The following is a 25,932-nucleotide window of genomic DNA, read 5'->3' on the forward strand; positions in this document are numbered from 1 at the left end:
GTGGTTGAAAGTCATTTGTAGATGCGTGCCCTGCCTCTTTGGACGGCCAAGCCTACTTCCTGGTAAAGGCAGCGCCTCGGTGTTGTCGTAGTAAGTAGAAGGGGGCAGCTGAAGTGTAGGCGGAGGCGGCCGTGGACGGTCCGCAGTCTCTTTACTGCAGTTAGTCAGCAGCACACTTTTTTTTGGGTAGGGGGGGTTGTTGATGTTTTTGCTCATTTGTAGAAGAAAAAAATGGGAAGCACAGTGATGGAGTCCAACAAGGAGAGCTCAAAGAAAATGCCAAAGAAGAGGAGAAGTCTGCGGATTAACATGCCAGTGAGTCGGTGAAGTATCAATTAATGTGGCTTCTTACTGTGACTGTTAAAAAAATAGGAAAACTCATCGCTTTGTATTAAATTAGGGCTGAAAGTTTTTGGCCATTTTTGTTGCATCCTCGGTTTTGTGCTCGCACGCGCTTGTTTGTGATTGACAGCTGTCTGTGGATCACGGCCATGTTAAATTACCTTTGCAAAACCAGCGTTGCACTGTTGGAAAATATGTGTTGTGCATTAGCAGTAAACATTGCAGCTAACTCTGCTTTAATAACAACTGTGTGCATCACATTTCTGTGGCTAAAAACAAGGAAGGATTTCAGAGGAAGCAACCTGCTCCAAACCAATGAGTCATAATTCATGTTTGCCATTATACTGACAGCCTTTGTTTATTTAATTTCACTTCACTAGCCATGCCTCGTTTACAACTGCCTCTATTCATCATTCTGGACAATTTGTGTCTGTGATTGTGTTTTTCTTTACACCACAGGCCTATTCTAACACTAACACTTGTGGATGAATGGTATGACTGTAGGCTGTAAAACGCTATAGACCTTCTGTTTTCAAGGTTAAAACATCTCACAAATACTGTGAGCACATTTTGTTTTGTCTTGTTGCATGTGTAACAGCCTTGCTACTGTAACTCACAGACATGTTTTTTTTTTGGATGACATCCTTCATGTCCACCTATGGCTTGTTTGTATACATGAACTCTGTACAGACTGTGTTTCCCATGAAGTAGAACATTGTGTCTGTGTGTGTGTTTTGTTTTGAAATGACTCTGCAAAAATACAGCTGAATGTGCCATGTGATTACTTATCTTTGCATTTATGCAGCACCTATATAGATTAGAAAAATAACATCCTGAATTGTTTGTGAATTCTCACGTGCTACGACTCCCCCATTGACTAGTCTGCCACAAATAAATTGACAACTTAGTGAAAACACTGACACAAGAGGTTAAAAGATATTAAAACAGGTTTGCATAGTTTAATTATGTCTGTGTAGTTAAACTTCCTTCTCTGCTGCAGCATGCGTAGTATTATCTGTCTAAAGTGGAATGTAAAACCCAACCCTTGGTATGGTGAAGGAGTGTATTAAGTGTTGTCTTTTCTTGCAAAGCTCTCCATGGTGGCAGCAAAACATGTTTATCTTCTTTCAGTGGCATGTCAAAAGTGTGTTATCAACTTGAACTTGTCACTCAAAGTGACAAAGAAGAGCATTTTGTCCATTTTGTCAGTTTTCATTCATCTTGCTTTTGCTAAGAAGACATTCATGTTACTTGTTATGACATGCCATTTTGTTTTTCCCCCTGTATTTCCTGGAAGTTAGCTTTATCCTTGACGCTTAGGTGTGATTTTTATGTGCAGGACTTCGGTGCGTTCACTTCCCCACAGCCGGAGACAAGTGGCTCAACCAAAAGTGGCGCTCAGATGGTAAAGTATTTCCATTTAATTATTCTTGTGCTGTCATTCTTCATTTACTTGCCAACTGTTTGTTTGTTGAAGCTTGCTTTTTTCCCAGCTTATAATTTATCTTGTCTATTTCACTCAGTTTGTTTGGCTTTCGACATATTCACGGAGCAAAATATTACACAAGTCTATCTCTCCCATTCTGCCAACCCTCACTGGTTTGCAGTAACATTACGCCCACTGTCTCCAAGCATAGCAGGATCACATACAGGAAATTGATTTTTATAAAAGAAAGCAGCCTCTTCCTACTGTCTGCTCTAATTGATTTGAGTTTGAATAATCTTTGACCATTATCTTAGATCAGCCAGAATAAATGTTACCTTTTCTAATTAGTTTTGTTTTAATAATATTTGTGCAAAGCTGATGAGAAAAACTGCTTTGTCTTGTGTTTTGAAAGAGATATTTTGTATCCAGACAGACCCCGATATCTAGTTTACTTGCCTTAACAAGCTCTTACACAATGACGGAGCGAGAGTTGTTGGCAAACAGAGGAGATGGGTGTGTGCTCTCATTCCCTCAGATTTGTCACAGGATTGGTTTTAACAGAAATGTGTGTATGGAGTAGAGCCAGCCTTAAGCAAATACTATCCTGGACCCTTGTTAAGGAGACCAGACGAAACAATTCATCTCTTTTTGGATTTATAACAAATTCAGTGATTGAGTCTCAGTTGTTTTCAGTACCCTTTTTCTCAATTGCAGCAGCAGTGGTTTTCTTTGCACTTCATATCACTGTGCAGCTCATATGTTTAGTTGAAAGTGGTTATTACGCAGGCTTTTCATCTATTAATCTACCCACAATGTTACCAAAACACTGTTGTTGCATTTTACTGTTTGCTGTAAATATAACCCTTGAGCTAGATATTCCTGTATTTTACAGTGCTTTACTGTAACAGAGCCTACAAACGGTTAAATGGTTTGTTGTTGGCACATCCAGAGCAGGCAGCAGTCATTGGTGGGAGGAGGCTCTCTCTGTCTCCAGCTAGATTGGCTGCCGTCTCTCATGTTGTGTTTTGATGTCTGTACAGCGAATAAAGAATGATTTCTCCATGTGTTTACATGATATTGACCTGGTAAAGATACTTATGAAGACAGGAAGTCACAATGAAAGATAGTGTCACTATTGTGTAACTAGGAGGAGTGCAGATTGTCTGATAAGTGAATCTGATGGTGCTCTTAGCTGCCCGCGTAGAGAGGGCGAGGCTATTTAAAATGGTTCCATGCTAACATTTTGTGTGGCACGATGTCTTAGAGGGAAATGGAGAGAGTATATGTGTAGTGTCTGACAAAGAACATTTCAGTTGTAAAACATTGTGAATTCAGGATGAATTGCAAAAATGTCCATGCACCAGATTTCTTTTCAGCTCAGTTTAATGGAAGAAAATGAAATGCTCCTGCAAACTGTTGATTTGAATAGAATCAAAGATTTTCTTTAAAATATAAAATGACAAGACGTGAAAAATGTGTCGATGAGCTCCCGGGACCAGCGATCAATTCTCTTGCTTTTACAATTACAACTACGTTATGCAAATACTTTTTGTTGTTGTACTTTGCATTTTTTTACTTTCATTCTTGCACTGGTTTTTATTAGATACTATGTGGTGTTTCAATCAGACTAACTACACAAAACACTGTTTCATATGTGAGGAAAGGAGAAGTGACCAACAGAGCGAGCCCCCACAAACAGTGCAACAGCATGTGTTATTTCACAATAAATCACTTCTGTGCATTTGCTTATCTGGCATGGCTCTTTGTTTTAGATCTTTGGGCTTTTCACAGCTTGGCTCTGCAGCCTCTCACTGTGGATACACTCTGTTCATAAACCACACGTGTACACAAGTGCAGGGAAATAAAACTGTGTCCTAATTGTCTCTCAGGGAGAGCGTCGCATCCGTTCAGCCAGTCCCATCAAAGGAGTTCCTGTGAGAAGCCCCCTGCCCCCATGTCCCCAGTCTGCTCCGGTGCCATCGAAGACCGGCTCAGGTTCGCCAAAAACTATCTTCCCTTATCCCTCCTATCAGAACTCCCCACCCAAGTCCCCCCGTCGCCTAAGCTTCAGTGGCATCTTCCGCTCCTCATCAAACGCCACTCCTGCAAGCATGAAAATCTTCTCCAGAACCAGGAAAGGTAAGTCCAAAAAGCAACCAACGCACTGACTACCCTTTTCGATTGACGTGAATGAACATTAACTTTTATTAACATATATTTTTAACTGTGTCAATATGAAAACTCAGGTTGTTGTTGATAGAAATTCAAAAGAAGGACTATTTTCAAGTTTGGCATTTTAGGAAATTCCTGACAGAGATCGTTTCATCTCATGATGACACAGATCAATATTGATTTTATTTTGTACAGAAGCAGACATAGGTAAAAAATGATCTTACAGGATGTAAGACACAATACATGAGGTTGCAGTATCACAGACATTTCGATTTCCTGCTCTGAGTACTTTGTAAAGCCACATACAGGAACTTGTGTCTATCTGATTAAGTTCGTGAGTTCAGATATTTTGCAGCATTAGATGGAACTGACATGAAAACATGCTGTGCCACATTTTCTCAGTTACTTTATTGTGTCAATAAGGAAGTAAAAGCCTTGGTTTCCTCATGGTTAAAAAAAAAACAAAACAAAAAAAACCCCACTGCTTTGTTTTTCTTTGTTTTGTGATGCTCCACAGCCAACACAAGCCTCGTCAGACAGGCAGGCGATCACTTGAGTGCAGACAGATGTCCCTTCATTATCAGTCATCCTCTTACTATTCTCAACAACCTTCTCTTGGAAAAGGAAATGGTCAGCTTTGTTTATTGTCAGAATCAAACAAGTTTTTTTAGCATTCCATCCCTAACATTGACTTATGCACTGCAAAGCCAATTTAATAGATTAAGTTACATGTTTGGCATCCCACAGGTGGGCACCCAGCCATGGTGCATTCTTCATATCACCATTCAAATTCATTAATGACTTAATGGTCATACTGGTATGCACAAAGAAGTGGGAATGAGACCGATTAGGCTAAACAAGGCCTCCTTTTGTGAAGTACAGATCTAACAGGCAAATTTTCAGCTCTCGTTTCTCGTGCATTTGGGTGGTTGATTATTACATAACAAAAAACAGCCTGTTTTACATGGAAACAGCCCTGCTGGACGCAGCATCAAACAGCAGAACGATGAGTCATGTGTTTTTGGCTCGTACATATACCCATTCTTCTCTGTTTCCTCACGGAGGGTCAGTTTGGCAGAGGCTGGTGGAATAGATGTGTTAGGGCCAGACCTCAAGAGTCAGCATGCTCCGTTTCCTCTGGAGATTGTTATTGATGGTAACCGAACTAAAAACACACCAAAACACACTAACTGCCACGACTTTCTCGTGCCAGATGCTCAGGATTGCTAATGTATGATGTGGTTGGAGATAAAACATCCTCTGTGTTTGTTTACTGGCTAATGATGTGGCTCGTAAATGATTCAAATGAATATGATGCAGTGACTGGGAGTGAGCTCACCAGTCATTCTATTTTTGTTGGTGGTATGTTTTTGTAGGCACCCCCTTTAGCCACAAGGGTGTGCTGAAGGCAAAGACTTGTCTTGATTTAGTTCTGAAACTAGTGTTGATAAAGTTGTCATTGTTTTATAAGTTCTACATTTTTATTATTTTTATCATTTAAGTACATTTGGAGGTTTTTTGCAGAATTATTGTATTTCTGAGCATCTGACTTTTTTCTTTTGCATATCCATCATTGGGTAAATGTTGTTTTTCTCAGGTGCATTTATATCCATACTATGATCAGAATGTCTCTTCATTCCAGCTCTTCTAAATCTGTGTATTCCCATCGCCTGGACATTGTCAGTCCCTCACACTGCTGAAGGCAACTGTAGCACTCTCATAGCCTTATCTGGAAGTGACCACACTCAGGAGCTCCTCACACAACCATTCTCTCTCTCTCTCTCTCTCTCGTCCTCTCTCTCGTCTCTCTCTCTCTCTCTCTCTCTCTCTCTCTCTTCTCTCTCTCTCTCTCTCTCTCTCTCCTCTCTTCTCTCTCTCTCTCTCTCTCTCTCTCTCTCTTCTCTCTCTCTCTCTCTCTCTCTCTGCTCTCTGCTCTCTTGCTACTGTGTGCTGTATGTTGTCAGTAAATAAAGGAACTGAGTAGTTTTGAGTTTCCAAATTCACAAAACATAGTCCTTACAAGGGCAGGTAGATTTTTTCATTTATTTTTTGAGTGGTGAAATTAAGCTAGGAAGGAGCTTAGCAAAATACACCAAAGACACCCAGATGTATTTTTGTATAGCCTTTTATATCCTTACTGGTCATTGAGGAAGCCCAAATGGAAACCTTAAACTTAGCAACCTTCAACACAAATCGATAAACTAACTAAACTAACTTTAGTAGGATAGTGAAAACATTACAGAGACTGTGACAGGATGTTTGAGGTGACTCATTGATATCTCAATCCCTAAATCATATTGGTCATTGACCCACTGAGCTGAGAGGAACAGTTGCATAACATGTTAATTGAGATCTGTCCTGGACAGGCTGTAGCTAATGTGAGCACCGAGTGGGCCATCTGTTGCAGTGAGGGGAGGCTAGTGGTATTGAATGGAAGCTTTCTGATCAGCTGACAAAACATGGGATGTCCCCCTGCTGTCATCTGACGGGGGTTGGCCTCAGCAATCTTAAAGGTCAGGCCCCCAAAAGTTACAACTGACTGCACAAATGACAAAGCTGTGGGACTCTAAGCGGAAAACTGTAACCTTTATGTCTTTATTTTTAATCCTGTTAATGGCTCAACTTCAAATTCAGAGAATTTAAGGTTCTTATCTCACAGAAAACAACTGTGTGATCTTGAATGTATGTTACATTGTGCGAAGACTGAGTGAGACAGATGTGCCTGTGCTGCTACTCTCTGGGAGTAGGGAGGGCAGTGGGAGGAGGGGCGGGGAGATGTGAAGCCTTAGCCAATCGTTATTGTGTCCCTCATAGACTGGCCTCCTTTTACAGGCTGCTGACACGCGTGCTATATTAAAGAGACGACACCCACAGCTGCACCTGACAATTTACAGCACTGACACCACTGAGAGGGGGAAGAGGCACTTCGTTACCAGCCATTATTTGCATCACTTGGGAGAGGGACATTTCTCTGAAGTTGCTTGGAATTTACAGCTTTCATACTCTCCATTTCTTTTCCATTTAATATATGAGCTGACAAATAGACTGTACGTTGCTTCCTGCTGGCTCTCTGCTCCGTTTTATTTTTTTTTGCCTGGATATGCAAGCTTAGCCTATATTGGTGACTTGCTGATGTTGTCGTTTTTTGTCCGTAAGTAGTACTGCCATCTCCAAGAAGAAATTAATTGCTTAACTTTGCAGAATAGCCAAAATTAGTTTTTTTTCTGCACAGATTAACAATAACTCAAAAGAAGACCATCGTACATATTTTTCATCCGTCAGTTGTAGGTGACCAGTTTCCTCCTTTCAGGAAAAGAGGACAATTTCTTTCCTTAAAGAAAGACTAGACAGTGTAACCAAGCCTAACCACTGTCAAGATCTGTGGAGTCACATCAGTTAAACATACTTTTCAAATTATTTCCTGCACAACTTTCTTCATATTGCAAATGGAATGACTCTTATTTGGGACAGTTTTGAACAATGTTTATTCCCCAGTGGTAATGCAGATGGTCATGGTCACATTTAGTTTTGAACACACAATTCACCGCGTTCCATGAAGAGGTTTGGCAGCTTGAGGAGGAGCAAGAAACGCAAGGAGCAAGATGGGCTAGGAGGGAGGCATCAGTCCGAGGCATCGTGTCTTTCTGGTAATGTGTTGTGCTTTTCACCTACAGTACTCCTCACCTGCTCTTATCATGAAATGTCCTTTCAGCTTCCTCCAGTAGTTTTGCATTCGTATCTTGCATGTTTGCAATCATACAATGTTAGTGCACATTTGAAGGACAATATATTTTAAGGTTTTCAGAATAATGTAATCAAAAATTTCAGGATGCTGCACAATTACTCTTAAAAATGATTATTATTGTCCCTATAGTAAATGTCATAAAAGAGAGCATCTTCTTTATTAAATATAAATCTCTTATTCTACATACAGTACCAGTCTTAGTGTGAACACTCCTTCCCATTCACTTGAATGAGAAAATGTGTCCAAACTTTTTAGTGGCACTGTATACATATGTAGATTATCTATACCATTTGCTATAGCTTTATAGTTTAGGTGCTGGTTACGTGGGTGGTCTCGGGTTTCACAAATGAATGCAGTGCATTCACGCTAAAGCTATATGTGAGGGCTAACCAGGGGAAAGATGGTAGCTACCACATTCTCAAAATTCATGCAATGTACTTTATTATTATGACTCCAATCATTCAAATGTAAAAGTGGTTTATGAAAGTATTAATTGGAGACTTGTTACGTAATGCACTGTCTAAATGAAAGGGAGCAACAACTTTGAAATGTATTTTTATTTTTGAATAGTTCTACCATTGCAGAAGAGTATTTTATAGCCACACTACCTGATATAGTACCAGTTCAATGTCATTATTAATGTCCCACATTCAAAGGCAGTCTCTTCAGAATAGCTGCTCCAATTTAAAAACTTTATTAAAATTGACAGGAAGCATTTCAGTTTAATACAGTCAGAAATGTTAAGTTGAATTTTAGGGGCTGGTCCTTATATATGGAGGCTTTCTCTTCTCACTTAATATTCCTGCAGGTTTTCATGAGACAGGCCATGAACCGTGACAGAAAAGACGTATGCCAAACTAAAGCATGGATCAGTATGCAGACTTAAAGCAGTTATTGTAAAGTGTAAACTCATAACACTTGATGAGAGAAGCACTGGGGATCACTGTGGCGTTCAAGTGGTACTTTATCACCGACTTCACAGTTCCTGATTTAGAGCCAGTCTGACCTCGGTTGAGTAGATGAGAGGAGCAGAGTCCTGTCATAATGATGTATGTGCATATGTGGCTGTATTGGTTGCGGAGTTCATCGTAAAGAAAGAATACGACAGTGTTTTGATCCAGAGACTTCACACTGCGGAAGCTGCAATGCAGATTGTTTTTCTGCACCCTTTCAGAAGCTGACATTTGCATGAGACATTTCAAAAGTGGCCATTAAGAGGACATTTGTGTGCTTCTCAGCAACACTTTGTATATCAGTTAGTATATCAGTAAATTTAAATTTAAATGTTTTTCCATGATGCAGCTTGCACACTTATTTACATACTTATGTTTTTTGGATCAATTTTGTGAACCTATTATTAGGAGGCTGCTGGTGCTATAGTTTACCTAGTAAATTGTTTCTAGACCATTGTTGCTAATCAGGGTCACTGACTCTTTGTCATATCACCTATTGCTTCACAATCTGCACACCAGTTTTAACCAGAACACCTATACAAACATGGTCTTTCACAGATGTGATTCATTGTATTACGTGGCTGACCAGGCTGTAGCAGGGTGTTCACTGGGTCTGTTGTGGCTTCAGTACTTCTCTGCCCTCAACCAATGAGGCCTGTGTTGCTTCTAGAGTCACTGTTTCCCCACATGACTGAAAACACCCTGTCAACTCCCTGGGGGGGCACCCAGAGGATCGTTTTTTATGGGTGCTGCTGACTGCACAGCATTATAGTCAATTGCAGCAAGACTACCAGGAGACATCAGCCTGGTTCCAGATCCCTGAATTGCTCTCAAAAATGTTAGTGACTGGCAATTGCAACTACGGATTAATTTGTTCATATTTGATCTATTAATCATTGGTCATGTGATCTATAAAATGTCAGAAAATTAGATCACATTACATCAGATTCTAAGGCTTAAGGTGAAATATTTAAATGGCTTGTTTTGTTAGACCAGTAACCACAGAAGATCTCCCTATTGAGATGCTAACACCAGAGAATGTTAGCCTTTTTTGCTTGAAAAATGTCAATCATTTGTCAGAATAGTCGCACATTCATTTTCTGTCAGTCGACTTATTGATTAATGCAACTAATTGGATCGAAATAGGATGCCTCACTTTAAAATATTCTGTAGAATGTTTTGTGAGAGGTTCTTTTATGTGTGTAAAGTTGGATATACTAAGACTTCTTACAGCCAGGCATTTATTTCCTGTTTCCTGGGTGGTATCTAGCTGCCCCTTAATAACCAGGCTGAGGAGAGGGCTCCCAGCGCCGCTGTTATCTCCTCCTGTGGAATGTGCCACAACAGCGTGGCTAAAATAAGAAGGCTGCATGGCGGAAGCAGCAAGCCAGAGAGGGCTGGCCAACTAAATGTCAAGAGATAGTGGGGAGTGCACTTAGACGGACCAAGAAAAACATGTTCACTCAAGACACAGGGGTTTATTTAAATGCAGAATGTAATCTATTTTTCTTTTTGAAGGTTCTCTATTATTATCAGAACAGAAGTACTGCAAATTACAGTTGTAAGATAGCTGTAGTTTCTCCAGATTTTCACTACACCATATTGATCATAATATGGAGATGTCTCTCTTGGGTCACTCAGGACTAGCCTCAAATGCTAAAAATGAATAAATAAATTGAAATATCTGGTAATGATCTTAGTTTGTTGCACATGATTAAGTCAAATTGAATGATTTACTAAAACTCATTCTCGTATTTCCATGCTGCTGGCTGAGTCCTTGTGTCACATTAGCATACTCATACATTGGCTTTGCTTCATGTGTTAGCTCCACATTCTGTGTTGTATATGTCGACATGTTATAAGTCAACTGGAAGTTTAATGGTGGAGGACTTGTAATGTGAACCATTTGGTACACATCACTCATGTCACTCATTGTTTGGCCTCTGAAATATGTCAGCGGGGTGGAGCCAGGTCAGTATGAGTGTCACATGTCACTGTGTGTAATATTGTGACGCCTCACGCAAAAGAGCATGTGAGTGTGCTGTCATGTGACTGACACCTCCAACCTGACACTACCGGAGCAGGAGATGCATCACAGACAGCTGACTGGAGTTAAGTTTAATGCCTGTGGTTGTGTTGTAATTGGCCTAGTTGTTGTGGAAGGATGTCATGAAGAGGGAAAAGGTGACCTGGATGTTTCATTGTGTTTCTTTGTCCAGTTATTTCTTATTGATCACCTTTCAGAGTGCTCATTCAGATGTGATGACCTTTGGAGTGTCATCAAGAGATTTTTCATGATCACATTCAGAGTGATGCAGATGTCAACAGCTGCCAGCTTACTGCAGTGTTATCGAGGGATATGCTGCCAGAATAATTCTAGCCTAAAGTTCTTTAGTGGTTAATTATAATCAATTGCTTAATTAAAATATTTTTAAAATCAATTAATAAAGGTATAATTACATTTACATATAGAAAATGTCATAGAATTAGGTGTAAAAAAAGTCAAATCATTGCTAAATATGAAATTTCCTGATTCTGTATCAATATTCTTTAAAAATATATAGATTAATCAATACATTTTCTAAAATGATTTTTAAATGTAACTTTTGGTGATTCTGTTTGTTATTGTGTTTTTCAGTCATATTCCATCACACAATTCAGATATTTTGAGGCTTTTAATATTTACAGTTTCTTCGTTGATAGTATAAAATCTGAAGACACACTAATTGATGGATCAACAAAAAATGAAAAGTAACCTGTGGAGTTTCTGACCTCTAGTAGCTATGGAGCAGTTTTTTTGTGTTTTTTACTAGGTAGTTTCACAATATTACACTGATATATAAGATAATATAATTGGCTGTGGGTGTAAACAATACAGGGTTTAAAATACCAAAATAAAATTTAAAAATAAATGTGTGTTTTTGTAACTCTCATGTAAACACACCTCTTATTGTTGATTAGAACACCCCATATCTTTTGCAAACCCACACAGGTGTTTTTACTTATAATAATTAGTTATTTGCTTAGGTTGAAGTGAGGTGGAGTAATGCTGGAATTACACTCCTACACAGTCCTCAGACAATGTTTAATTAGGCAAAATAAGTGAAACACCAACTGTGCACCATGGGCATGTAGGGCTTTTAATACCTTTTTTTTTTATGTGTTCAGTCATTATTATTTTTATAAAGTGCATCATTTAATTTCATCATTTAACCAGAAAAAAAAAATTGAATCAAATAACTTAAGTACTTGTTTACAATAAACCATTCAAGATCTAAAATTGGTAAAATGGCACAACCAAGCCAAAAAGTTCATTTCAGTTCAGCTCAGATCTTTATTGTCCCTCCCTTTGCAGTAGAGGGCAAAACACAAACACAACATACAAGAGGATATGGGACATTAATCACAAGTTTTACAGCAAGCAGCCAAAAAATATATATCTGGTTATTAAAAGTATCAAACCACTGGAATGGTAGACATAATAAAGTGCATCTTAGAAATGTAATTCAAGTTCAGTGCAAATGAAGCGCATTTATTGCACTTGGAACAAAGGAAAGTGTAAACCTCTTGCATTTTACCCTGAGGAACCTTTATCTCCACCCAGAAGGGCAAGGAGCAAATTCTTCCAAGACTGGGTGGTCAGACTTGTCTGCCATTGATATCTACTAAAGAAAGTTGCTGCGTGCTGTTGGGGGCATCACCACCCCTTTTTTTGTTTTGCACTGTAAGTCTTCACAACTGGCCCATGATCGAACTCTCCATCCTGAAGCAGACTGATTAAAACAGTGTCATCTGCAATCTTCGGGAGATGCCTGTCGTAGTAGTTACTACTACAATCATTTGTATAGAATAATGGGAACGGGACACACCCTGGGGTGAGCCTGTGAATGACAACCGCTTCTGGGATAGAGCACCCTTTAGCCCTGACTGCTTGGGGCCTACATGTTACAGTGCAGTATAGTGTAACCACATATCTGTATACTAGGGATCAATACTCATATTAATATTATTTCTTATAGTAACTTATAGTAGTATAGTATAGTAACAAACTTGACACTTCTATTGGTTTCTTTGTGTTTTACCTACTTCCTCCCTGTCTGTCAGCTGAGCCAAGGCTTTATCTCATTTATCTCTGTTGTTTCTCAGTAGCTTCAGCTCTCTCTCAGTCCCTGATGGATCAGATGTGCATTCCTTGTCTGTTATAGCATGCAACAGCATTGATGGTATCTGCAGCAGTCACGATTGTAGCTTCTCAATCTTACCAACTAAGCCTATCAACGATGTTAATCCGCACTGCATTTCAGTGTCACTGAAAACACAGTATGGACTGAAATCAAGAGGAACAAGAGATAAGTTGCTAAATATCTGTTGTACTGGACCTTTATCTCTCCACAGCCTCTGGACTCTCCACACCACCAACCACCCCAACACAGGCAGCCAGCCAGCCAGTGTTCACCCAGGAGGCCCATCAGAGTGGCCCAAGCCCTGAACGCCTGGAGCCGAATTCCCGCTCCCGCTGTCTCTCCACACCTCCGGACACAGGACAGCGCCTAGGTCTACCCTCTGCTAAACCCCCGATCCCTTCCTCAAGCCCTGTGCCACCATACTCTACCTCACAACACGTGAGTCACACTGCAAAAATGTTACTAATCTTGAAGCCATTAAAGAGACGCAATCCATTTTAAGAATACATCTCATTTGTTTACCTTAGAGCAGTTAACTCTGTTAACTCTGTGTGTGGACTCTGAACAGTTAATTAAAGGGGCTATAACTCAGACTTTAAGAGATTTTGTTGTGGGTTCTTGCACCAATCAGCAGTTGGTGAACATAAACATAAATTTGGTGTGAAGACTTTATGTCTTATGACTCCATGACTTCAGTGCACCCTTTGTTGTTTATAGACCTGAGAGATTTCACATCACAGATACAAAACTAGTTCAAAGGTCATCTCTCCAGTTTCTTGCTTTGGGAGAGAGCGAGTTCACAAGTATTTACTGAAATGTCTCGGGGCTCATGAATAGCTTATGCATATGAATTCTTCAAGTGGAGGCGCCAGTACTTGCACCACTGGTGAAACATTTTTGTCTTTATTTAAAAATAAGACTAAGTATGAGACTATATTTTTACTTTAATTTACAAGTAAGATGCTGAAGTATTTAAACCAATTTGATATCAGTAGTACTAGTTTATATTTGCTAAAAGTGTACTGATAATACTGCAAGGATCGTGTGATGTTGAAGCTAATAACTGTTTTCCCTTTGTGGTTATAACAGTCCATGAGGCACACGCTACTTTACTCTTTCATAAGCGTTTACTTGGACAGTGGTGAATAGAAAGAATGGATGATGCAATTCAATTAATTTGATTTCTGATACTGAAGTATTGTGTGTGTCAACAGGACTGTTTGCCCTGAGCATTGATGGCAAATAGAAGCTGTAAATATTGTTTCAGGATTAAAGCAGTATCTCAGCCAACATTAGATGATGGCTAAGCGGGCTGCAGAACTAACTGATACACTGTTGCAGCAAAAACAGCTGAGAACTAGTTCAGGGTTTTGTCACAAGGTTTTTCACCAAGGGTTTTACTTAAAGCTAATTTCCAGCTCCATATTTTCATTCAGGGACCTCTCTCAAGTAGCTTTACATGGGTCACAGTTAAAAATATATATGTACTGGCCCTTTATGCAGCCTTTCAGTTCAGCCTCTGTCTCTTAACAGGCAGTTTTAGCACCTGTCTCTTTGAGGCCCCTCTCCTGATGAGCCTTCTTTGTTCTGATTGGCCAGCAACATGTATCAGTCGTGTTAAGGTACTGCTGTTGCAAACCCAACATTTCCTGCTTTTTCTGCTTCATATTAAAAGCTTTTAACTAAATAACAGGAGACTTTAATCTTGAAGAATTAGAGGAAATGAAACATTATCATCACTGAATTAGCCGAGCTTCTTTAGCAGCCGCCTTTCTTCAATAAAACAGGTTTTAGACAACAAGATATGTAGATACTTGGAACCTTATGTTCAGTGAATCAGTTACAAATAATGCAGGGAGGAATAGCACAAGCAGAAACAGCCGCAGTGATGATGTTTGATGAATAGTTGCAGACGACAAACACACCTCCAACAACTCCTTAGGGGAAATTTGTCTTGGGCACAGTGCTGCAGTTTATTGCTACACATTAAAAAAAATAAAAAATCACAAAAACATAAGAAGCGAGAAATTTCACACTGACAACATGTTGGTTTTTAAAAAAAACTGTAGTGCACATGTATGTATTCTGAATTGCCCTATTGCACTAAGATTTAGCATTACAGTTCAGCAGCTTGATGGAGACTGGAACCGATAATGATGGCAGAGGTTTGTATTCAGAGAAGAGTAGATGTTCAGGGTCCGCAGTGATTTTACTTTCTTGTCTCAGTACTACCTACTCATACAGGCTCTGTATGGGCTCACATTCTTTCTTCCCTATTGCCTTCATAGCTGTTTCAAGCATGCTGGCAATCCTGCTTTTTATATGCACTGTTAGCTTGCCAAACCATGCTGTAATTCCATATTTAATAAAGCTCTTTTGGATTTCCCAGTAGACCACTCACTCCATACAGCCTCAATCGCTTAAGTAATGAAAATTGTTGCTGCAGTCTTTTGCACAGGTTATCAATGTGGGTTTTCCAGCACTGAAGGTTGTCTGTGTGGAAACTTAAGTATTTATGTGAGGAAACCTGATTGTCTGTATGGTCTTTTGCTGACAATTGGCCTGTGGTCAGTCACTTGCCTTGGGTCAAAGAGCTTTTCCTGTGTTTTGGTGACATTGAAATTGAGATGGTTTGTGCCACAAACTTCATGAAGGTGTCTTATGTCATCGTGGTACACAGAAGGGTACATGTCCTTGTGGAGAAGGCTCAAAATCGCAGTATCATCAGCAAATATAACAATATAATTATAGTGGTGTGGTTTTCTGCAGTCATTAGTGTACACTGTAAAGTGTATAGGTGACCATAACCTTGTAGGACCCCTATTTTGCTGTGTTTAGTCTGACAGTGTCCCATTGGCCTTCACTTGCTTTGTCCTATTAGTTAAAAAAGAATAAAATCAGTTTAAGCAAGCGTTTTGTTCTCAAGGTGCTTGGAGATAAAGTGAGAAGTGCTGAGAAAGGCATCTTGACTGCTGCCACGTCCTTAAAGACAATTGGCATGTATCTAACATTGGCTCAACTGCCTTCTTGAGCTGTATTTTTCTCCACATTTCATGACAATCGAGGTCAAAGGTACCAGACGATAATCATCATTCACTGTGGCACTGTTTTTTTAGGCACTGATGTTATGACTGACTTTTTCCACAAAGCTGGGACAGTGCAAGTGTCTAAGGACCGCTGAATATCGGACACCCTGCTGATGTCAGTTCTTCTGCACAGCTTTTGAGCAAAAATGCTGGCAGTCCATCTTGGAATGTGGACTTACTAGTTCACAGCATAATCAAAAGATGCTGAACACTCGGTGAGTCCACTTCTAGCCAGCAGCCAGGATCAGTTTCTGGCAGAGACTTCAACATACACTCACTCTGTGTAATGGAAAAAAAAACTCACAGTGTGCCAGCTGGGGGCCAGTGAAGCAATTTGTGCTGGTCTTTAACAGTCAACAACAGAGTGTTTTGCATGTTTAGCTCTTAGCATAGATATATTGTGTTTGCTCCCGGTCCAGTTGCTTGCAAAAATAACAGTGGTTACCCTTGTCTAGAAATTAGTTGTGAAGAAACAAAGATGTGAGTTCAAAGCAAGCTAGCTCACACCAAACTGACTGGATGGTCTTATTCTGCAGGTTGTGTGATGGTAGGCATGTCTGAGACCCAAATATATATGCACAAGCACTGAAAAAGTGAGTTTTTTTTGGACCCTTCAAGATTAACCATAGGTCACTGACAATCCAAGTCAGGATGTGATACGATATTTCAAACAGCTAGTGAGAAATCCCATGATGCTCTGTCCCACTTAAATGAATAATTATCTGAGGGTCTATCTCGACCTGTCACCTGTGAGTGATTGTGGATTCGAGCCAGGGAGGGTGAATCAATATTTCATCACCAATATTGTATGTTGTTGAAATTAACACGCAAGGACTCATGATTGTGATTGAGGAGCAATGAGTCAGTGCCTTTCTATGCCCCCCCACCCCCACCCGACCTCCCTCCATCGTACATAAGGGAGGATTGCAAAATAATACCCTGATGTAGTCGCTTACTTTTTGCCAAATCCAATTTTGAAAACAATTAATTTAATGGATTATATATGTCTCATTCTCTGGAGTGTGCTGTACTAATGAAGCAGGCTGCGTGCCTACTGTGATGCAGCAGGGTAAGATTTATGAAAGTGCAGGAGTGGTTTTTGGCGAGAGAAGCGCTGTGTCACCATTGCAGGACGAACACTGGGGACTGTGGAGCATCCCAAGGCAGGTATGCAGGCTTTGTCATACTGCTGCAGTGGACAATGGTGCAAATGAGGAACCAAGGGGAAAATCATGTATCAACAAGCACACTTTGAGTATGCAAATATCTCAGCATGACACAGCACATTTCATGCTGGGAACTGGCCTGCGCTGGAGATGGAAAAAGCAGAATTTGCATGTTATTTTCACATGTTGCTGCCGCCGACACCAAGGTCCTAAAGAGCTGTATTTTACAGGTCTCAGCCATGTTACCATGTTGCTCGTCTTGTCTGAGGAAATTAACGCTGAGGATGTGACAAGGCATCCCCAGCTTCTTGCTGCTAAGCAACGCAAGGGATTTCCTAATATGGTGAAGCACCCAGGTTGTTCTGCATGGAGGGGCGTGTCCACAGCGCGTGGAGCTTCCTGCTTTTTTCCCCTCCACGCTCATTGTGACAGACTTTTCCTGCGGTGAGTGTTGAGTTTGAGTTTAACAGATTATAGCTTCAGCAGTGAGTCTGGCTGATTTATTGTTGTAGGATTAATGCTTGCACGCTTGTATAGTAGCTGTTTGCAGAAAAAGCGTACAGACATTGGTTCCCTCTACTGCAGCAAATAGATCGGGACTGTTCCACTCTTGAGTGTTAAAGGGTGTGTGTAGTCTAATAATAATGTGCCACTATAGTTTCAGCTTGCAACCGCAACGTCATCTGTGTGTATCTATCGGACCTGTAGGAGCTTTGTGATATTGGTAAAACTCCGGTGGCGCACGACGTCGTGGTGTTGTTCTGATGTTTTGCGCAACACACTCCGTCTGATCGCAGTCTACCGGGGCCGCTGTGGAGAAGTCGCTTCACCCTGCTGCTCACTCACAATTTACAGCAAAGTTTTGTCGTGCGCTACCGTGTATCGTGAAGGTTTGCTGCTCTCTTCACCGCAAACTTCTGCCTCCCCCCCCCCCCCCCCCCCTCTTTCAGATCTACGGTTTATTCGAAGGCATGCTGGAGAAACTTGAACTAGATGATGATGGTAAGTGTCAACCTACTGATACAGTCCTCTCTTTTTACTACCTTTTGTGTGGCGCATTGTAATGTTAGGGTGGTTTCAAAATGTTGTAGATATTCCAGCGATGTTGCCAGCCTAAGGAGACATTTGAAGTAGGCGACATATCAGAAACATGTGTAGAATCTATTCGCAGTGCGCCTTTGCAGCGTCTGCTCAGTCAGATCCACAGAGATCAGCGACTCATCCGATGAGAATTTATCAGAAATAATGGCTTTCCACAGGCTGGTGCCTTCACTGTTTTGTGATCATCCAATCCTATGAATGTCTGACTTGAATATTTGTTTGAATGAGAATTTTGCGCAGCAGTAGTCATGAATGATGACGCATGTTGGCGCAACATGAGGCTGAAGCTACTTGCATTTAAAAGAGATATTCAACAGGCCTCCCAATTATGCTAATTAAAGCTTTTGAACATATTTTCTTATATCTTGTGAACTAGGCTGCAGTTGAAGATTATGCATCATTATGCAAATTATGTATGATTAATTGATATACCATTAAAGTTAAGTAAAGTTAAAAAAAAAAAAAAAAAAAGTAATGACGAATTGCAATCACAAGTAGAGTCCAGAGTGATGTCTAACCATCAGTTAGATTTTCAGTTTAAAATGACATTAAACAGGGGGAATTAAAGCATCTTTACATCTGAGGAGCTGGAACAAGCAAATGTTTCATTGTCACTTAAAAATAAAATATTTATATGAATATTTATTTCAAACCAAATGTGGAAAATATGACTGTTTCATCATGTGCAGGGGACTTCCTACAGTACATTACATCCCATGTTTGTTTTTCCATTATTTTGAGAGAATAATGATCAGTAAGATGGAGCATTAAAGTGGCAGTAAGTGGTCCAAACCCATAATGGTTGTTTAGGCTTTGAGCATGTGTTGTTTCCAAGCCCTCATTAAATATTCCCTGTGAGATTTCTCCTTCCTCTCAAAGTGTTTTTCTTGCTGTTTTCTTCTAGCTGCTGAACCTGAGAGTGATATTTACATGCGCTTTATGAAATCCCACAAGTGCTACGACATTGTCCCTACAAGTTCAAAACTGGTTGTGTTTGACACAGCGCTTCAGGTAAGTGTGGTGATTTTGACATCTCTATACTTTAACTTCCCCTTTTTTATGATAATGCTTAACATGGATGACAAAGAGTGAGGTGTGAGTTCACAAACCTTCAGAGACACAGCAGAGTCATTGCTGAAGACCAGTTGCAGCAGTACTATACAGCATGTGTTAAAAAATCTTCTACTGGCTGAAGAATCTTAATTTTAAGGGCAACCAACTTTCAGGCTAAGTTAATATTCAATAGGGGAGGAAACAGTATTTTGCCTTGGAGCAGTTTCTATGAGATGGTAGATGAAACTGTCGTAAAGCTGTTAAACTGTAATCCCAGAGAGGTCTTGACCCCTTTGATGTGTAGATCTTCAACCACTAAATCAACTGAAGGCAAAAGGTTAAGAAACTTTATCTAAAGGAGAACGAAATACTAAAAGCAGATCAAAACAATAGAGGCTTTAGAGCGCACTTCACAAAACATGTCAGAAAAGTTATTTTCTACTCTTTGAAAATGTGGCAGAAACCAAAAAGAGTAATGTAATGATGATTATGAGTCAATTTCACATGTAAAACCTTTTTATTTAAGAAAGGATAATTAAATCTTGTTAAGAATTTGATAATCTTACATGTCATTTCCAATTGTTGCTTTATAGGTTAAGAAAGCGTTCTTTGCCTTGGTAGCCAATGGTGTGCGAGCAGCTCCACTATGGGACACAGAGAAGCAAAGCTTTGTGGGTAAGAAGCCCTAAAACTGTAAAGAAATAGACTTTGTTGTCTCTTCAAGTAATGATTATTACAGTTTGTAGAATCAAGTGCTGTAATTTTATTGGTAGTTTATGATGCGACATACCTGCATATAAGATTTCCTACAAGAGCTTTGTAGAGCTTGTTAAATACTGGTAGTCATTTAAAAGAAGCTTGAATATTTAGTAACAGTGTTTCTGAGAATGTCATAAGTTGATGTTTTGTTTGGTTTGGTTTTCCTGCTGTTGTGGTCTAAGTTGGTATGTTTAAGCTGAGTTTGAATTTAAAAAGATTGCTCAGTTACAATTTTAAGTATTTGGACCAGATAATAAGAAAAGGGTTTCTAAAGGCAATGCAGTTTGCAGATTTAATTGTTAAGCTTTTAGTCAAAAATCTCTCCACAGGGAACACAAAGATTCAGTATTACACATGAGAAAAATGTGCAGATGCCTTTTTTTCTCCTTATTTGCTCTACGGATTTGACTTTAGCACCTTTATGAGTCTGCAGTATGTGTGTGGTCCACATATTTTCTTTTGAGAAAAACACTGCAGCTGTAATGTTTCTAATTTTTTAACAGAGATGGAAAATGTCCTTGCTGTGCTTGTGTGCCATTGCTAAATGAATACAGAGGAAACACTGTGTATTAATGCCGCTGGTCATGGCTAGTGGAGCATGATGCTATATTGAGCAGAAGTCATTAGAGCTGCCATAAACCATTAAGCACAGCAGTGACTACTCTGTATTGACCAGTGCTCAGAGAGGTTGGAGAAAATGTTTAGCAAACAAAAAATAAATAAATTACTGCAGACCTTCTGTGAGAAAGACAGTTTCAAAACCCAAACCAGCAGTGAATTGGCTTTGTTGTGCTGTGTTTTTTTCTCCTGCATAGAGTTTATTGCAAGTCAGCCTGTGATGAATAATGAATGCCAAGTCAGCATGAGGATAAAGCACAGAGGGTGGGGGGAGTCAGCGATGTGTTGTTTGAACCACGCCCTTGTTAGCTCTGTCTCTTCTAACCAATTGCTAAACGCCTGCAGGCGGGTCAATGACGTATAAGGATTTTCAACAACTCAATTTTAGAATAATAAAAACAAGCATATCTAATGCAGTAGTTCAAACATTCAGAATGTTGTGCACCTGACAATTCATATTACAATTTGAAAGTGATTTTGATCTTGAAATATCTTATATAAATAAAAGATCATAATTTACAAACATTTAAAAAAAATTCAAATACTTTGTTTCCAAACACTTTATATTACTGAAAACTTGTAAAAAAAGATGTGAAGCGTGTTAAGTAAATTGATTTATTTCAAGATGAATCATGGTCGCACCACATGACTCTTTAAGGCCAGTGCCAATTAATCTTGAAAAACCCACTAAAATCACTTAATTTCAAATGTATAATATGGATCTTCAGGTACACAACATTCTGAATGTTTGAACTACTGCATTAGATATGCTTGTTTTTTATTATTCTACAATTGAGTTGTTGCAAATCCTTATACGTCATTGACCCAGGCACAGCCCTGTATGTTACATTCAACGTGTTTAATGTCTGTTTTTAATTGCAGGAATGCTGACAATCACAGATTTCATCATCATACTACACAGATACTATAAGTCACCAATGGTAGGTCCACTTAAAAGATCATGTTTGCTTGAGACATTTCCCATCAAGAATTTCTGTATGGTTTCTTTTTAACTAAATTGGTTTTTCTTGTTATATTTCAGGTGCAAATATATGAATTAGAGGAACATAAACTTGAGACGTGGAGAGGTTAGCACCATGTTCACACTTTCATGTTGTTGCAGCAAATTGTTTTGTGGGCAACAGTTAATATACTACATCATTTCATTCCTTGCTCCACAGAGGTTTACCTTCAAGCAACATTCAAACCTCTCGTCAACATATCACCTGATGCAAGGTCTGACTTTAGATAATGAATCTTTTTGTTTTGGTTCAGATCAGTGAGTCTGAGAAGATTTCATTGCGCTAATCGTCACTGTTAATCGTGTTTGTTGTGTTGCAGTCTGTTCGATGCAGTCTACACCCTCATCAAAAACAAAATTCACCGTCTGCCTGTCATCGACCCAGTCACGGGGAACGCACTTTATATTCTCACACACAAGAGGATCCTCAAGTTCCTCCAGCTCTTTGTGAGTCCAAGCACACTTGCTATTAGTCTGTTTGTGAATAAGTGTTTAATTAACTTGAACTTGAAAAAATGATGGGTGATTGTGATTCATTCTGCTGAGAACTTTTGAAGTTCCCCTCATCTATGTCCCACTTTCATTTCTCTGCTGCCCCCTAGTGGTTAATGTTGAAATTAATAGTCTGGCTGTATTTTTTGGTGATTAGTATGAAAAGGTGATCACCCTTAACATGCATTCTTCTCATTTTATCTGTGTTTGTGTTCTCCAGATGTGTGAAATGCCAAAGCCAGCTTTCATGAAGCAGACTCTTGGGGAGTTGGGCATTGGTACGTATCGTGACATCGCTTTCATCCACCCGGACACGCCCATCATTAAAGCACTCAACATCTTTGTGGAGAGAAGAGTGTCTGCTTTGCCTGTTGTGGATGAGTCAGGTAACATTACAGACTTCAATATTTAAGATGTATATTTGAACAATGGTGCTAATGAACTTCCCTTTTTACTCATTGGAGTTTGTTGTGTTCTCTTGCAGGCAAAGTTGTGGATATTTACTCCAAATTCGACGTGATTGTGAGTTGAAATTTCTACAATTTCTGTTAAGAATGAGACAAAATGCAGACTTACCTTCTATGATGTGTATTGGCTCACATTGGACAACACATGGTCTTATTTGTGTGCAGAACTTGGCTGCTGAGAAGACGTACAACAACCTGGACATTACAGTGACCCAGGCTCTGAAACATCGCTCTCAGTACTTCGAAGGAGTCATGAAGTGCCATAAAATGGAAACAATGGAGACAATTGTGGACAGAATAGTCAAAGCTGAAGTGAGATTTTGACACACACATACAAATATACGTGGAAAAAAGTGTCTCAAAACTAATCTGTGAATGTGTCTGTGTTTTTTAAATTAGGTGCATCGGTTGGTGGTGGTGGACGAACGCTCCAGTATCGAGGGAATCGTCTCCCTGTCGGACATCCTCCAGGCTCTGGTGCTCAGCCCAGCAGGTATAGATGCTCAGAATCGCTAGCCCCAACTCCCCTTCTGTCCTGGACCCTGAGCTTTCTCCCCACCCCACCCTCTAACCCTGTCTCAGGTAGGAAGAGCACATGATTCGTTCCCAGCCAGCTCTCGCTTGTAGCTGGCTGTAGGGAGGCATGGTGCTCGACACCCCGTTTGTCCTGCTGGATGCCACTGTGTGGATTTTTGTCTCGGGATGACGAGTCCGTCACTCTCTGTCAGGACATGATGGTTAAAAAAATAATTCCACCGCTTTCTCACCAGTGCATTGAAATATATTTGACAAAGTAATCAAAGTTTTTTTCATTATATGATACAATGATGTCACAAGGGGTAAGCAGTTTGATCTCCTCTATGTTAAGAACACCACTCCAAGCATGTGTGGAGCAAATTGATGGTAAATCTGGTGCATTTCCTTCCATAGTTCTGTTTGGATTTGCATGAAATACTGATATACTTTGAAAATACTTTGTGTGCAATGAGAAAGAAAAAGACCTAAAGTTTCATGGATGTCAGGCAATGCATGTTGACATCGGACGGGTAGCACAGCAACATGAATTGAGGACAAAGTTGGTGTCAAAATGAGTTTATTGAATGAAGACTGGCATCAGGTCTATGCAAATAACTTGGATAAGTCTTATGTTTAGTTTAAGCAACGATGAATGAAAGTTGATTTGTCTTACGTTCATCCCGAAGAATGTGACTCTGGTTGAATAACATTACCCAAACTGTGTCCAATGCACATGAAGAGCTCATTGTTACTTGTTTTGAAACCTGAAATTTACAGTTTTAATTGTGCTGCTTTTCCACAGCAGTTTGAATCACAAATGTTGGATTGAATATGAACTAAGGCTCAACCTGTCCCACACAGAGGCTTCATATATTATACATTCTGCTCACTTACAGTATGTTTGGCTTACATTAATGCAGCTGTGTTTGCCATTAGCAAGCTCCACTTGGATGTGAATATGTTTAGCATTGATGTGGTTGAAAGTAAATAACAGACGCTTGCATAATTTTTGTGATTCAGTGATGGACGCTGTGTGTTCAAGGCTGCAGCAGACCAGCAAAGTGCTGTAAAAGGAAACACCACACACACACATTAACTGGCCCTCTTTTTAAATGATAGGTTCGCAGTTTTTCAACCGAGGATTCATTGAAATATTTACATCATCACTAATATTTGTAGATTAGTGCGATCTCACTTTAGTTAAATTTACCACTCTGTTGCAGCTTCTCACTGGGGTGAAACGAAGGCCAATGGAACAATCCTGCAGGGCTTCAAAAAGAAGGATAAATCTTGTTTTTGAAGACAGGGCACTCAGTTTAGAAAAAAGTCTATATTTTCCACAGATAAGAAGACAGCAGCAAATTATGCTGACTCTCACTTTTGTTGATTGGAGTGGAAAGTTGTGCAATATTAAGTCATTAAATCCTACTAGAAACACATATCATGGATTTAAACACTTTAAAATTGTGTTGGTGTTTATTCTTAGAGAAAACCTGCTGTGGAGTGGTAAGTTTGTCATCAAGCCTTGGTGAGAGTGAGTCATACATTATGATAAATGATGAGCAATATTTTAATGAGGTCTAGATTTAACAACAAGCTGTCGTTAAGCAGTAAATGCTACAGCGCTAATGTTATAACCACATTTCTTTCTTCTTCTCCTCAGATGCCTGTAAGGAGGAGAATCTGACTGAGTGAGAGGGAGGAAGCATCAGCTGACGTGGATACGTGTTGGGAGTAAATAAATTGAGAGGTTGAGGTAGGGAGCGTGAGGCTAATGGGGCCAGTCTGACGATCCTAGAGACGCCTGCAACTGATGCACTATAGAGGCTTGGAAACCAAAGAGCTAGACAGCTGAGTGAAGTGGAGTTCCTGTACTGTGGATTGGGTTTCTGAATGTATCCTTTTTTGTTTGTTTGAACACTGATCAGATGAACACACATACAGTATACTGTATATATACTATATATATACACAGCCACAAGAACACACACACACACACACACACACACACACACACACACACACACACATATGGACAGATGCATTATGGTCACCTGCCTGGGAAAGTTGAGACAGGTCCGGATGAATTAGGGCTTCAGTGTTTTAGGTTGTGTAGTTATTATCATGCTGCCGTCATCAGTTGTCTCATTCATAGTGCACTGGATACTGAATGTCATCACCTCCAGGAAGGCAAATCCTCTCCTGAGTGTTTGCTGTAGAAAGGGGACGTTCACAGATGCAACTTCATGTTTAGTAGCAAAACTACACTTCACATACAAATTGGTCATTTTTTAAGGCTGTTAGAAAAGTGTTGGCCAGTGCCAATATAGAGGGGTTGATGCCCAGTCTTTATTTGTGCCTTTTGTTTGCCCTGCCTACACAGCTCAGTTTAAAACTGACAGTATTTGGACTTTTTGTTTTCAAATGAGTGCAATTATTTGGAGGTTTTAAGAAAAATAATTGTGTGTAATATTAAAGTAAGTGGCTAAGTGTACCTTCTACTTCCAATTCGGAATAGATTTACCTTTCTTTGGTTGCATTTTCCAGACCTACATTTTAAAATCTTTCTGTTTTGAATAGATTTGACTCAAAAAAAAGAAAAAGAAATCATGAATAAAATCAAAACCATTATGGCACAGAAATACGCAAAGGCAAGTGCAACTGTAAGGATTCAGTCAGCCAAGAACTATCAGCGGGTACTTTCACTTATTTTACATCAGTAGTGAGTCATCGTGGCTTGATGATGCATTTTTGTAAAGGTATGACAAAACCGAAAATATGTCTTTTTAGATGCTTTTTTTTTTTTACATTTACTTTCAGTGGTGTCCTAG

General features: G+C 39.7%; 1 protein-coding gene across 1 annotated transcript; it reads left to right on the forward strand.

Annotated features, from left to right (window-relative positions):
• On the forward strand, positions 1-25,612 carry LOC133991085 (5'-AMP-activated protein kinase subunit gamma-1-like). Its single transcript, XM_062429552.1, has 16 exons — positions 1-315; positions 1,682-1,747; positions 3,658-3,907; positions 13,034-13,260; positions 18,025-18,076; positions 19,080-19,186; positions 19,822-19,903; positions 21,488-21,546; positions 21,648-21,693; positions 21,787-21,841; positions 21,947-22,073; positions 22,339-22,504; positions 22,603-22,640; positions 22,751-22,897; positions 22,985-23,078; positions 24,765-25,612. The coding sequence occupies exons 1-16, from the start codon at positions 232-234 to the stop codon at positions 24,794-24,796; spliced, it is 1,632 nt and encodes a 543-aa protein (XP_062285536.1). The 5' UTR covers positions 1-231; the 3' UTR covers positions 24,797-25,612.
• Positions 25,613-25,932: the final 320 nt, after the last annotated feature.

Source organism: Scomber scombrus, chromosome 11 (assembly GCF_963691925.1).
Source record: "Scomber scombrus chromosome 11, fScoSco1.1, whole genome shotgun sequence".
NCBI lineage: Eukaryota > Metazoa > Chordata > Actinopteri > Scombriformes > Scombridae > Scomber > Scomber scombrus.